This window comes from Polistes canadensis, unplaced genomic scaffold (assembly GCF_001313835.1).
Source record: "Polistes canadensis isolate GaletaPanama2010 unplaced genomic scaffold, ASM131383v1 scaffold_242, whole genome shotgun sequence".
Lineage (NCBI taxonomy): Eukaryota > Metazoa > Arthropoda > Insecta > Hymenoptera > Vespidae > Polistes > Polistes canadensis.
In genome coordinates this window covers 141896-158121 of record NW_014569789.1, presented here as the reverse complement: position 1 = coordinate 158121, position 16226 = coordinate 141896, and the positions used below count along the sequence as shown (strand labels likewise).

At 28.0% G+C, this 16226-nt stretch overlaps 2 protein-coding genes across 4 annotated transcripts in view; one reads left to right on the top strand and one right to left on the bottom strand.

Annotated features, from left to right (window-relative positions):
- Positions 1 to 2231: 2231 nt before the first annotated feature.
- On the bottom strand, positions 2232 to 9077 carry LOC106790486 (cathepsin L1-like). 2 transcript variants are annotated; one of them, XM_014755426.1, is made up of 5 exons: positions 8998 to 9077; positions 6084 to 6260; positions 4595 to 4954; positions 3971 to 4131; positions 2232 to 2459 (listed from the first exon to the last, which is right to left on the bottom strand). In XM_014755426.1, exons 2-5 carry the CDS (start codon positions 6165 to 6167, stop codon positions 2261 to 2263), a joined length of 804 nt encoding a protein of 267 aa, XP_014610912.1. In that variant the 5' UTR covers positions 6168 to 6260; positions 8998 to 9077; the 3' UTR covers positions 2232 to 2260. The 2 variants fall into 2 exon arrangements, with proteins under 2 accessions (XP_014610912.1, XP_014610913.1); XM_014755427.1 differs by lacking the exon at positions 8998 to 9077 and having other exon boundaries at positions 6080 to 6169.
- Positions 9078 to 9232: 155 nt separating this feature from the next.
- Positions 9233 to 16226, top strand: part of LOC106790496 (microphthalmia-associated transcription factor) — a 99111-nt gene continuing 92117 nt past the window's right edge. Inside the window, exon 1 of one of the 2 annotated variants that reach the window (XM_014755445.1) lies at positions 9233 to 10348. In XM_014755445.1, the coding sequence (XP_014610931.1) occupies positions 10173 to 10348 (176 nt within the window). In that variant the 5' untranslated portion in view covers positions 9233 to 10172. The remainder of the gene's footprint in view (positions 10349 to 16226) is intronic. The other variant, XM_014755446.1, reaches the window with a different exon arrangement.

The window sequence follows — 16226 nt, the reverse complement described above, 5'->3', positions numbered from 1 at the left end:
AACGAATAAAATAATTTATCAATCTAATTATACAATCGATACAAAAAATATATATATACAAATAAAATTATATATTCGTTGTGTATATATATATATATAATATAATATAATATAGTACGCGATATGGTTTCACGTTGGATTTTGTTTTGCACATTTCTTTCGTTTCAATTCTTTATCTTATTATTTCTTTAGGCTTCTCCTTGAATTTCCATAAAATCTAGTGGCCGGAGGATAAGCAACGTTAACTTCGGACAATTTAATAAAACCATTTGCATTCCGACCGGCCGGTTTCTCGATTAACATGATTTACGATTTAATATTTGCGCAAGTTGAAACTCTCCGCTGCTTTTATTCCACTGTGCTAACCAGTTTCCTACGGAAAGAGAGACAAGGGGGGGTGGCCGGGGGGGAGGTACAGGGGGAGGTATGGGGGAAAAAGAAAGAACGAGATGGAGAACCACGGAATGAGAGATAGATACAAAAGAGAATGTAAGAGAAATAAAGACCAGAAATGGAAAGAGAAAATGAGAGAAAATGAGTGAGAGAGAGAGAGAGAGAGAGAGAGAGAGAGTGAAAGAGAGAGAGAGAGAAAGTTGAGTATTCCCTACGAAAATTATCTCGACGAATGCAGTAGCGGCAGAAATTTCGTAGGAGTAGGTATATATATATATAAAATAAAAGTATATGCATTATATATATATATTTTATATATATGTTATATATATGTTATATATATATATATATATTTTATATGTATATCTTTGTTTGGTTCGCTCGATACGCGGAAATTGCGCAAGCATTGTGCGCGCGGTTCGTTGACTCGTTAATAATACTGAATTATTTTGCACTTTTTTGTTTTTTTTTTTGATTAGTATGTTATTTTTGTATTCTTTATAAATCTTTTAGATTGTTTTTACAAGTGGTCGGAAGTTGGAGTGAAAGCAAAAGGGAATAAAGAAAGGGTTCGAGATTTTTGAATTTCGTCAAAAGTTTTTCGTGTTATTTGCAGATAAATGAGGAATGTTTTTTTTATCGATTATAAATTATCTCTCTAATAATTTTATTTTATTTTTTCTGTTAAAACAATTAGGGGGAGAATTCTGTTTTTTTTTATTTTCTTCTTCTAATTATTTGTATATTATTTTTGTGTTCAGTTTGTTATCATTGGGAGTAAATAAATAATTATGGTATGAGTGTACAGAAATATTGATTGATAAAATGAATACTTATCGGATGGTTTGAAGTAAAATTTGTATCGATAACAATTGCGTACAATTATTCAAACTTTAAATTATTATAATTTGATGAAATATTAATATAAAGGTATTATTGTTGGTACTCGTTAGACTCGTATTGATATTCTCTTACAACATTTGTTTTAAAATTAAAATATCGATTGCTATTAAAACAAATTGTTAGTTATACTCGTATTTCTAAAAAAAAAAAAAAACAAAAACAATGAAATACGTAAAATACGTAATATAAATTTTGTATTTTCGTAAAAATTTGTTATTTAAAAATATAATAAAATAATATCAAAGATATTTGTGTATAAATTGTTTGAATATGAGACACTGGGTATACTAAGCTTTCATAGTCTCATTGTCCAATTTATCCTTAGGCTGCACGTACGAAGGGTTGTGGAAAGGTTTGCTGAGAGAGAGAAAAAGAGAATTTATTCGTCCTTATGGACGTACTCCCTTAAGAGCATCCAAGGTAACGTGAATGTGTACACATATTTCAGGATAATGCAACTTTCTGAATAACGAATTATTTTCATCCAACGTCATACTATCTATAAATCGTATTACGCAAGTTGTATTACAACTTCTCTAAACAAACGTCAAAAACAAATCGGATTTTGTCCGGTATTTTATATAATAATAATAATAATCGTAAAACATTTTTCATACGTTCAAGTTATTTTCCGACAAAGTTTCGTTTCAATAAAATCGATAGATAAATACATTTTTTTTTTTGTCTAAATTAACTTTTAAAAAATTAGTATATAAATTTTGTTGTTGTTGTTTTCTTATAATAAATATTCGCGCGATAATAATTAAAATAAAATTGACAATAGGTATGATAATAATTGTTAGACAGTATTGTAATATAATTAAATGTTTGTTTTTAATAATAGTTAGAATAAATTTAATTTTGAATAGTACTTGTGTTTAATAGTAGTAGTAGTAGTCAAATTTGTTGTCATATCGGTTTATTTTTTCTTTTTAATCGATTAATCAAATACTCAAGTAATAAATTATTCAATTTTCGCATAAGCCGCATAATTAGCAATTCCGCAACGATTTTTGTGTCTTGCCAATCTCATGTAACCACCCTCACCCCAATGTTCACCCCACCAATTCTTCAAAATCCACTCGGTTGGGGTATATCCAACGATTAGTATAGCATGATTTACTATATCCGAGGAACATGCAACGTCATCGTAAACGCCTTGGCTGTAAATTTATTATTTTCAATTATTTAAACATAGATAATAATAATAATAATAAACATTTAACTTATGTTTCATTTTAAATGGATAATTTTTGTATTATCACCACATTCAAATAATATAATTTTGTATAATACGTAATATTAAATATAAATAAAACAAAATAATATCTGAACGTATATATCCACACACTGTGTTATCTAATGTGTGACATAAAAAAAATATTATAAATAATCTTACCGTATGCATAAATTTTCGGATAAATGAGAATGCAACGAGCATGCAAATTTTATTCTTTGAAATAACACGAGTTCGATGACTTGCGTACTCGTCGAGAAGATTAGTTATATTTTTTGCCATATTTTATTTTTTGCCAAGGTTATCGTAAGAAATTAATCACATTCTTCTTTTTTTTCTCTTCTTTCTTTTTCAAAGATTTTCGATGGCATTTATATGCCTTGCATTTTAAATATTACAAAAAAACAAATGTGAAACGCGCGTTACGCGTTTTGTGCGATAAGGGTCACGTTCTTCCAAAAAAAAATCATTATGATATTATATTGATTACTATAAATGTTAATTGATTGTTTCATTTAAAATAATTATTAATTCGACCACCAACAGAGAGTGAAATTGTTGCGTAAATATAAATGTGAGTAAGAAATGATATTAGTTTTTTTATTTGTATCATTATTATTATTATTATTATTATTATTATTATTATAATTAATATTATCATCATCATTGGCCATAGTTAATGAGTTATGTTTGATAGTATTATCCGGTTGTTTGAATTTAAAAAATAATATTATATGTGTATATAAGTTTACGAGCGTGTTAGTATAGATATTAATTATGTTTGTAGAAATTTATTTGTTCGAAGTTGCATTCAACTTCGATTATTTTTATGAAATTAATTAGATATCTCGTATATCATTAAATATAAATTAATATGTATATCATAAATATATATATTATAAAGAAATGATGGGTCAATATTTTGCAAAATTATATGACGTTATATATTTAAAAAATATAGTCTTTTAATATGACTTAAATTATCTTTTACGATATTTACCCGAATAATGTATACGATTCATTCAATTTATATATAATATAATGATAACAAAATTATATAACACAAAACGATTATTTATTTTATTTAATTCGTGTGTATAATTGTAATATTAAAATTAAAATTTAATATAATGAAACACGCGATAAATGATTATAAATTATTATTATTATTATTGTTATTTAATTTGATCATATAATATAATGCAAGATTATTGTAATAAATATTAAAGGAAAATCTATTGACATAATATCATATATTGAGATATCGAAATAATTTTATTTAAAGAACAAAAATGCTTTCTCTTTTTTTTTTCTTCTTGCTTTATGTGAAACATATGAATTATTAATAGGTATTAATTAATACGCAGAATATTTTGTTTTCTCAGGGACTTTCAACTCGAATAAAAGATATAAATTCGAAAATATACATTTACTCACTGATAGAGTTGGAAGGTCTTCGGGTTCGCATTTATGGATGCTGCTACAGGACCAATCGTTGCAACAGCTACTTGCAATGCTTTTTCGTCACGTGCTGGTAAAACTGCCCATGACGTTATGTTAACGATACTTTTATCCCTTACGAAATTACATTGGCTTTGCTAAGAAAATCGATTGAAAACATTTTATTGAATATATTCAATATATTGCAAAATTTTCTAATTTTTAACTATTGTTTTGATTTTTTTCCAACTAATTTCAATTATTTTTAATCATAGATAATTGTTCGAGTAATTCTTTCTTCTTTTTTTATTTGTACACGTTATACGATCGTCATTGCATTAAAAAATTTCGTATCGGTGCAAGATGATAATGATAAAATAAGTATATTATTGATAAAATAAATGATTTTGTATTTTTATATATTCTCAAACGCAAAATACAATAATAATAATAATCAAATATAAATAATACAAAATATATTAAACTTTTTTACCAATCAAATTTTAAACGTTACAACTATTAGTTAGCAAAGGGGATCATTTGAAAAATAATAAAACAATTTAATTGATAATTGTGTTAGGAGAAATAAAAAAGAAAAAAAATAATGGATGGGATACTTACTTTACCCTTGTAAGGATACATATCCTGGCGCATAATTCCTTTAGATTTCTCAAGATATCTCAGGGTATTCCTAAGGGAACCCCCGTTACAACCAATATTCCCAGTGATCGTACTGCAATCAACCAATTGCTGTTCGCTCAATGGTATTAGCATGCCAGTCTGCTTAAATAATTGGCCCTCTATCGTGCCAGCTATTGAATATGCATAACAGCTTCCACATTTCATTTGATTCACTGGCTTCGTCACAAAGCCACGTTCTCGCCAATCCAAGTGAGATGGTACGAGTTTTGGATCATTATAGGCTGATGAGACCAACTCGTCATCGGACACACGTCGTCTTCTACTTGGTCTTAATCTTACCTACAATTTTATTTAAAAAAGAAAAGAAAAACCAACTAAAAAAAGATTTAAACTCGTTGACAAACATACACACACATTCTCATTTTTTTCTTTTATTTCAAAGTACTGTAAGATTATTTGATTATTAGATATAGATCATATATTTATAAAAAAATATTGTTATATAATTTAAATAACTATTATTAAATATTTCAATACAATTACTTTTATTTATTATTGTAACATAACGATATAAATATAAAATAATGTTGTGACAGGATTCTAATTAATTCAAATATTTATATCAGAGTACTTTTTAATCTCACATATAGTATTTTAAAATATTCTTATTTAAATAAAATATCTACATGTATATGTATGTATATAAATATTTATGCAAAGACAAACTAAATCGTAAGATTCAAGAAAGTCTTAAGAACGTTATCGCGTAATCGAAGATCTACATACATTTAAAGAATATAAGTTATGTATATGTATTTTATATATATATATATATGTGTAAATATCGTTCGATCGATAGATCGTCTTAACGTTCGTTCTCATCTCTATGTTTCCATTATCACGAATGTGAGAAAGGTGTAATAACACGAAGCACGAAATTTATGGATGCTTCCTAAATAAGCTATCTCGGTTTAGTTCTTTACTCTATGAATAATTTATAGAGACTGTTGTACATGATAACAAGCAGTACACGATCATGCCAAGTTTTATAATATTAATGACGACGATATATCCAATATGACTCTTCAATACTATATATATATATATATATATATATAAAATCTACAATATAAATATGTATATATAAGTATATATAAAATATTAATAATATTTATTCATATAAATATATTCTCACATAAATTAATAATAAATAAATTTTCATAAAAATTATAGATGGTGTTCTCTTGAAATTGGTTGTACAAGTAATCAGAGAACACTGGGGGTTGATTCTATATTCGAAAAATTAAATAAAGAATATATGATACAAGTTTGTTTTTTTTTTTAATTATGTGTATAGAAACTTTGTATTCGAGAAAAAAAATATATATATTATATTATCAAAAAGATAATTTGTCTAATACGGTGTAACATTTGTTTATCTATGATAGGTTTAAAAATTCTTACCAACCATTTCTCGTACATACTGTTGAGTGCTTAGATCTGCGATATGGTTGTCTCGTAACGTGTAACCGTGGTGTCCCGCTGCAGCCATTAAATTGTGTTCGTAAATCTTCACGAGATTTTCTTCCCACTTGATTCGTCTCGTGTTCTCGAGATTTCCGCTGTATGTCTTGTTGAAGTGTGCCTGTTTTGTCAGGATTAACGATAGACCATTAATATTTGTCAATAAGAGAGATACAACTTTTCTTATTTCGTATTTGTTCTTTACAATTTTTATTTTACGACTTACGATTAATATTTAATTAATTAGTCGTACATATATTAGGATTTTTTCTTTTCTTCGTGTTTTACAATTTATTTTTTATATTCTTTTTTTTTTCTTTTGTTTTGAAATTTTGATTTAAGTTACTTTAAAAAGATTCGTTACCTTGTAAGCTCGCCAATAATCGTCGAGTTTGCTTGAAATCTTTGATGGTAATTGTTTGTTTTTATTAAATAATTGGTATCCTCTTACTTTTAATAGAATTAATAAGAAAAACGAAAAATATAAAATCCATCGTAAACGAATCATCGTTGTAATGTTGAATAAAACGAACTGAATTCGTAACTGTTACTTCGATTTTATTTTTCAATATGTTATTTTAATGTCGCGTATCAAAAATTTGATGTTTCAGCACGAATTATTTAATTACGCCATCGAATCGTTCGTAATTTATTAAACATTTACATATATACGTATACAAATATACGTATATATGAAAATTTTAGTAAATATTACAAAATTTGCAGTATATTTCATTAATTGTATTCATATTAATTTGTGATTCGCGTTATGTAATTTTATAATTTACAAAAAAAAAAGAAATTCTCTTTGGTATTAATTTTATACATAATTAAATTCATTACAATCTAATATCTTATATATATATAATATATATTGCATTATATTATACAAATTTTAATATTACAAAAAGTTAAGAAAAAAAAAAAAAAATAGTATTTATAAAGATGCGTTGCAGTATTGTTTTTTAGTTTGTCAGACACGTTGGCAAGATGATGAAGATAAGAGAAAAAAGAAAGAAAAGAAACTAAATTGAAAGAGAAACATTGCACGATCTTTTTAGCATCCAGAAGTGCATCATTTTTTTTTTTTCCGAGAAATAATCTACGTTTCTTTTCGTTAGTTTCAATATTTTACTTGCGTGTTACCAACAAGTCATGTATGATATACATATACAAATTTTATATACAAGGTGTTCCAATTTTATCCACAAAATTTTACCATTGTATTTAATGAGTCCAAATATAATTCATTTGCTTTTGATAAATTTGTTTCTTTTAATGTTTCTTACAAATAAAAATCCATCGATGAAACACCGATCCGTTTTCATTTTTTCATATTTTTTCAATTAAACATTTATAAGAGTCTACATTTGTATAAGATATTTTGTTTATTCTTACCTATAGTAGAATATGGTGGTAAAATTTTGTGGAAAAAAATTGGGACACCTTGTATATATTTATATACCAATGTGAAACGAGTAAGGTAAGAACGAGTTGTCTCTTTTCGTAAGCACGTAGTCGTTAGCGATACAATTTTCATGTTCCATCGATCGTGTCATGAATTTATATTTTAACTTTTTTCCTTTTCTTCGTATCTTTTTTATTTGTTTTCATTTTTGTCCAACATCGATTAATACCAGAAAAGACGTCAGTTTAAATAAAAGCATCGGTTTTTACGCTTGTTGCATTCATTATCGTTATCTGGCAGGTTGGTACGATAAGGATTTTTTGATCGAGATATATTCGAATGTTTTCACCAAATTTCAATGTTCGTTTCAATTTTCTTATTTTTTTAATTGCATCCAAAGTTATATGCACAATATCGTTTGACATATTATTTTTCATTATTTTCATATTTTTGTATATTGTTTAAAATCGATAATCACAATGAAAGTGAAGATAATGATGTGATAAATTTAACAAGATAGTTTTATTTATTGAGAAATATTATAATTTAGATATATGTATTTTTGTGAAGAAGAGGACATAATACAAATCATTTTTTTATATAATATTTATTTAAAACATACTCTATTATTTACACATTTATTTTAAACCGTGTATTTCACAGATGAACAAATTATTTATAATTATATTATTTTTTAATAATGCATTATATATATTGAAATTTTCGAATAATTTCTATTTACAAAAATTGGGAACAGTTTTGCAATGAGAGTGAGAGAGAAGGAATGAGTGTAGTACGTCAAATGCCAGTAGATGGCAATAGTTACGGCGACCGCAGTCAAAATAGTGTCTGCACATGCGCGTTATTAATCCGCGATACGCGTAGTAATTATAGAGACAGTGTGCACCGACCGAGCAACATAATTCTTATAATTAATAATATACAAACATAATTCTCTCTTCCTCTATATACTTCGAGAAAGGTTTAATTCGAATTTAATTTATTATATTTCATATCCTTTCAAATCCTTTTCTATATATGTTCTATTATTCAGTTTGTATTGTTTCTTTTCTCTCTCTCTTTTTATGAATGCATTTTAATTTGATTTCAATTTGAGTCTATTGCTTTATTATTTCTCTCTTCAAGTTTGATTATCAATAATTTAATAAATTTTTAAATAATATTTTCGACAATTAAGTAAGTTTTAAATGATAATTATAGATTTGTTAACTATTTTTAAATGTAATATTCATAAGAAGATTAGTAAACTGTTTCCCTATCTCTCTCTCTCTCTCTCTCTCTTTCAAAAACGATTAAAATTTGTAAACGATATACAATATTTCAAATACAAATGATTATCATTTGTATTTAATAACGAAATATAAATACATAATTCATATTACATTTATATATTTCCCTTTCAAATAATAACAATAAAAATATTACTCACAAATGTGTATTGTAATAAAATTTCCTAATCATTTCTAGTTAACATTTAATCCTCAATGGTATACTCCATTGCATCTTCACTAGTTACTCTTATCCCGAGTATAATAAAATGCAAGATTTATTCATCTCTGTCTCTATTTTATTTTTTCATTCTATTCCCCTCTTTCTCTCTCTCTTTGTAAACGCATATACATACATGCGCGGTGTATATATCGTGCGCGCGCGCGAACTGCTATCGGTTACCCCCACTCCTTGTAATTGGTTAGTTCCCCCACTCTCTATCTTTCTTTCTCTCTCTTTCTCGTACCACCATTGGACGTATAGTCGGTGTCGTGTCGTCAGCAGCGACTTGCGCGTGCGAGTGGCGAACTGCGCTTCGCATCGCACTGCGCGCTAGCAGCGCGCACACGCGCGCGCTCAGTGATCGCGATTCGCGACATCCCGCGGGACTGGGAGTCTGCAGTGTCACAGTTGCACCCGATTTTTTTTCCCTTCCTCTCTCTCTCTCTCTCTGTCATTTTTCTTTTTTTTATACTTATTCGAACAATATTTGTTTTTGTTTTCCCCTCAACGCCCCCTCCCCTCCCGCGCTCCCGCCTTTGTCCACCGTTTTTACCCCACTTCGCTCCCAGTCCGGTCCTACGCGTTTGTTTTAATTCCCGCGTCGTGTATTATATTTGCGTATTTTATTTTGTTACATTGCATTATACCTCTTAATAATCTTCCTTTAGATTATTTTACGATACCACTTTGTTGATAGATATATATTATTTAAATTCACGATTGGTGTACGAAATAGTATCGGCGCCATGTTGATTTGTGCGACAGAGAAGATCAACATACGAAATTATTAATAAGAGAAGGAGAGAGAGTGAGAGAGAGAGAGAGGGGGGAACGAGATGGTAGAGAGAAAGTAATGAAGATGAAGAGGAGAGAGATGGGACGATAGTTTTCGAAAGGAGGAAACGTTTCTTTACAGCAAGAAAGAGAAACATATATATATATATATACGTCGAGAGTATAACCTTGTGTACGAAGAAAAAGAAAGTCTCTTTGAGAAAACGAGCTGTAAAGTGAAAAACAAAACAAAAATAACATAACCAGAAGAGAAGAGAGTTGTTACGTTCTTTTATTTCTCTTTGATTTTATTTTCCCTCCATCTTGGATCTTGTTAGAATGGATGAATCTGGTATCGATATGGGATTCGATCTCGCTGCTCTTAACGATATCGATACTAACGATCAACACGGATTTGGTGATGACGACTTCGAACAAGCATTATCACTTCTATCAACTACTACGAAAGATTTTATGTATTACGAGTTGAAGAGTCGTGCTCCTGACACCGGCAGGTATGTTACTGACCAATTCAACTTTTACACGTTTCGAACATAACCGCGCATCTTACTTCTCACCGTTCGATCTTTGCGCATGCGCGTGCAATTAACCTCTATTGCATACGTTATATTCTTTTTCGTTATTTATTTTTAGTTATTTATATTTATTTAATTAATTATTTATTTCTTTATTTTAGATTAAGCCTTTTTTTGTCTCTATCTTTTTTCTCTCTTTTAAACTTTTTTCTTGTTTTCTACAGTTATATTTAAATCGAATTAATCATTTGTCTTTTAGCAAGTCTTTTTATTTTCAGATTAAATTTGTTTTCCTTTACACGTGTCTTTTATCTTTGTTGCGAGAGATTGTTATAAGCTTTTGAGATAAATGATGATATTTGTTTCGTATTGATTTTAAATATTATTGAGAGATTCGAAGATTATTATTATTATTACATTGTGTTTTTTTTTCTCTTTTTAATATAAATATAAAAACTTAGTATGGATTTAAAAATCAATAATATTAAATAAAATTATAAGTCCAAGTAAAGTTCCGATAAAAATTTTATTCATTTTCAAAATCACATTTCGAAATTTTGTACACCATTTAGAAACTTTTGGCCTATATTGAAATAATCTTTCTAAAAATATAAACAAAATAAATGTGAACTTTCCAAAAATTTTCCATTTATTAATATTCAACATGTTTGTGTGTCTATACTAATAAACAACATGTTTGTGTATATTCTTAATGCATAGTAAAAAAAAATGTTGTACAATTTGTTACAAGAAGTAATTTACCAAGATAGAATGTTCCTTCTTTCTTTTATATTTTTTAACCAAACGATTAACCCAAATGACAGAACAAAACGAGCGTAGAATCTTTAATAAGAATAAGTCGAACGTAATTACTTAGTAACGTCGAATGATCAACGTTATATACATAATTATAATTGAACCAATATATGCATGAGATCGTTAATAATAATCAACGTAATGAATTATGAAATACAACACGAACAAAGATACAAAATTGTCACTCACTGGTGTACAGTGATCAATTGAAAAGAAAGACGAGTTATTATCATGATCGATCATAAACGAATGAAACACTTGTGTTCATTAATTGAACACAATACAAAAAAATACAAAATATTTTATATATTTTAAATATACGTAGATAGGTTGACAATTTTTAAAGTTTCAACGACAAATCAATTTTCAAATTAAAAAGTAAGTTGAATCGAAAAAAAAACTTGTTTATGTGTTATGTTCAAAATTTTTCAACCCACTCACATATTCGTTCAATATATCAGGAGAGTTGTGTGTTAATCGATAATAATGAAGTTTATATATATAACTATAGTACTAATAGTTTTCTCTTATGGATCTTTGCCAAGTTTAAATACGACTGAAATTTCGTAGTTCCCATGTACGTATATATATATGCGTCACACATATATATATATATATATATATATATATATATATATACGTGTACAAGGTGAGGGCCAAAAATTCCTAGGTGAGCCAAATGTTCTTAAGTGATTTAAAAATCAATTACTTCTTTTTTTTTCTCAAATCTTTCATACTAATTTATTTATTTCTTTTCTTTTCTAACTTTAAAGCAAAGAAAACATATTAGAAAGATTTACAGAGTTAGTTTGTTATTAAACATATTATAACGTTCGTTTACGTATTAAAATTTGTATGATTTTCTTTAAAATTAAATTGAAGGATTTTAATTTAATTCGATGAACACACATATATAGAAATGATTCGTTTGAAAAGGCAATTTATTGAAACGGGTACACCCTGTATATGTGTATTCAATTTGGCGCATACACAGTCCGGTATTATTCTTCATAAAAAATTGACGAATTCGTCGAGCACATTCCCTTTTTTATTTTTATTTTTTTTTATTTTTTTTTTATTTCTTTTTCTTTTCGTTTACACGGGTTATCGAACGATAGCGCATTCCGAAAAAATTCCACTCGCTTTTTCTTGTTCTTTTTTTCTTTTTCTCCTACATCTTTGTCGATGAATTTCCCTTCGATTTTTATTTTCGAAGTCACGCTTTTTCGATACGGAAAAATCCCGTATGAAAAAATGTATATTCTTCCAAATTTGAAATCTTGTTTTATTAGATTCTTCCATTTTTGTTTATACGATTGATTGTATATTGCAAAATGATTTTATATGATTATAAATATTGATAAATATATGAGAATGTAAAAATTATATAAAAATTTTCTAAAAAATCTCTCACGTGTGTGTGTACAATTGTATTATAGAAATATGAGCGAATTTTTTGTTTTTTCCAGCAAGAAAATCATCTATTTCTTTTATGTATGTCAAAACCGTGTTGAGGAATGTCGTTCATTTAACGACAGGCGTGCAATGCTTTTTGTGACAGTTCACAAAACGTGTTGAGTCATGCTTCGAAAGCGTTAAGAAGAGAAGACGCGTATCCGTGGTATTTATAGTTTTCTATTTTCAGCTCATTATCCGGAATCAGGGTTGTCTAATTTAACACGGTACTTTACCTATCAATCTTCGATGAATAAAAAAAAAAAAACGCACATTATTATATCTTTTTTTTTTTTTTATTTAAAATTATTTCTAAAACAAAAATCTATATTAAAAAAAAAAAAATAGAACGAATGAATAACTTTTTTCTGTTTTTTTTTTCTTTCTTTTTTTTTTTTTTTTTTTTAATATTACAAGAGAACTTATGTTAGTTATTTCCCAATCAGTAATTTAAATACGCGAAGAAGAAACATTTTTATTCGTGCCAATATTAATCTAATGATTATTGTATCTAACTTTTATGACTTTCGTAATTTTTTTTTCATATTCATCAGTGCAACGCTTTTATATATATATATATATACTTACGTAAATACTTGTAAGAAGTAAAAGTACTTTTTCAATTAATCATTTATTATGAATTTGCAAAGATATAAAATATACTTAAGAATATATTTCATATTCTTCGAATCATAGTAATAATAATTTTTTTCGTAAGAATTCATAACAACGCATCAAGAGATCAAAAGATAGTTAACGTAACCCGAACACGTTGCTAAGTTGTCTAGTTGAGTGTAAATTATTGCTCATGAGATCATCGTAGCAGTCGTGATTACGAATCTTTGGTAGGAAAACATACAACGTCTGCTACGATAAATAGAAATTCGTTTCAATTGGTTATCTACTGGTCATATACTGAATGCACACGAATGCAATCGATGAATCACACCTTTTCTTTTTTATTGACAATAAATACACGCGTATATAACACGTATTTATATATACACGCTAATATTATATATATATATACATACAACAAAAAACTAGTACACGTAACACGCACAGATATATATATATATAATTCTTGAATAAGTATTATAATCATTGTTTTTCTCGTTGTAAGTTCATTAATTTACGTCTACACAAACTTACCGTTCGAATTCAAAGAAAAAAAAAAAAAAAAAAGGAAAAATAATTGCAGAAAGATAGACAAAATATATATATAAAACAAAGTTAAGTTCGTAGAATATTTTAACGAGGAAAAACCGTAATAGTATATTACATCCATGAAATTCTAAGGAAGAAAGTACTTTGATGAAGAAAAAAAAAAAATATCTACCACCAACCTTCCCAAAAAATAAAACAAAAAAAAAAAACACAGAGCGAGAGAGAGAGAGAAAACTAAAAAAAAAGAAAAAGAAAAGGATAAATAAAAAGTAGATAGTTGGTAAAAAAAGATAGCCGTGATTACGTTTAGCTCTTACTTATATTTTTCTTTTTTTTTCTTACAGTGAAATTATCCTTTAAGCATTTTACACACTCCAAGAGTGAGAAAGTTGACTCTCTGCGGCTAGCAGTTTGGTGTAGAGCTTTTTTTTTCAAGGATAATCCCTTTGGATTGGGAAAGAACGAGAAAGGAGTCTCCTAATCTCTCTTACACCATTCCACACCCCTTACTTTTTATCTTTTACTTTTTCCGCGCTATATTTTTACTTTTCTTTTTTTTTCGTCCATCTTTTTCACAGACCAACCAACCAACCAACTACTACTACTACTACTACTACTATTACTAACAGTAGTGATAGTACCAATACTATTACAGGTATTACTATTGCTCGTTATTCCTCTTTGCGGTTATCCACAAATTCCAACTAGCGTGTTGGCAATGTAGCATCGTGTATCTTTTTCTATTTCTCGTTAGTTCACTCTCTCTCTCTCTCTTTCTCTCTTTCTTTCACATTCGTTTTCCGCGTTTCTCTCTTTGGTTGTATTTCTGTCTCTCTTGTACTTTTTGCGGTAGTAGCGTATTTCTCGTTTCGATAAAAGCTTGTAGTGGTGGTGGTGGTGGTGGTGGTGTTGGTTTTGGTGGTGGTGTGTAACACCGAAGTTCGTAATTGTCGGCTTTTGTCGGCATACGATGATATCACGAAAAAATAGGCATCACACCACTGTCTCTGCGATTCTTTACTTTCAGGTATTCCAGAACGTTTCTCTCGGTTTTTTGCCTGATTGCTGCTACCCGTAGTTGGGATACTACTGTGCGTTTGAACAAAAAAAAAGAAAGAACAAAAAAATAATCCGTACACAGCCCCACCTCCCCCCACCTTCAACCAAACAAAAAGGAAAAGGGGAGACAAAAAATTAAAAAAGAAATAGAAAGAGAAAGAAAGAGAGAGAGAGAGAGAGAGAGAGAGATGAATAGAGATTGTGAATTGTTTGTTGCAACTTTGTTGTAACTGGTTCGTATTTGGGATCGGGGGAGGGGAGAGGGGGGTGGTGGTACACACAGGTTGATATGAATATTGCGAAGCTTTACTGTTATGTTATCTCTATTTCAATTGTTCCTTTTTCTTTTTCTTTTCGTATTTTGTGAACGATGTCGCTTTCATTCGCGGGAAGATATTTTTTTTAATTATTAATTAATTAAAAATAGTTAGAGGTTGTGTGTGTATTTTTGTTTGTTTTGGTTTTTATTCTCTTAGAGAGGATCATTTAATCGAAAATAAAAATTAAACTAGTTGAGAAAATTGGTATTGAATATATTATATTTTTCATTGTTGATTGTTATATATAGAAAATAAATCGATTGGAAATATTGATAAAATAATTGATAAAATAATTGATAAAATATAACGAACGAGAAAGGAAAAAAAAAAAAGAGAGAGAAAAAATTGTAGAAAGATTTCGATTGGAATCAGAAAAAGTAATAGTAGATCGTTGTTTGAAATTCTCGAACGTATTCTTTGTAGAATCGATCATGCATACGATTCGTGATTTGATCGCAAAGATCGTAAGGATCACGGGCTGGTAATTGGCGTTATTTAGATTTATAGACCTAACCCAGACGTTTTTGCTCGTTCGTTTAATAATCACTTGAACGGGATGTCAGGCAAACGATTTATGTATGTATCAAGTAACAAAATTATTTCATTGTATACTATATGTGATGCACGTGTACGTATATATCATTTAAATGTATATATATATATATATAAATCGTGTTGTATAATATTTTATTGATAGAAAATTACTACAAAAATAAAAAAAAAAAATAAAGAAAAGATATCTAGAGTTTTCTCTATTCGATAATCGGATGCATCGAATAAACAATTATTAATTAAAAAAAAATAAATTGAAATGGTAACGCGGATAAATTTTTTTGTTACGAAACATTATTATTTTCGTTAAGTTTGAACACCGTAAACACGTAATTGTTAATAATATAAAATTATATTAACCGCGTGTTTTAGAAATATTATCGTTTTCACGTGTTAGGCGAGTGGAAAATGTCTAAACAGTATCTCTCTAATATATTTTGTTCGTGTTGGGTAATATAATATTATCTTTCATTTAAGATAGTGTATAT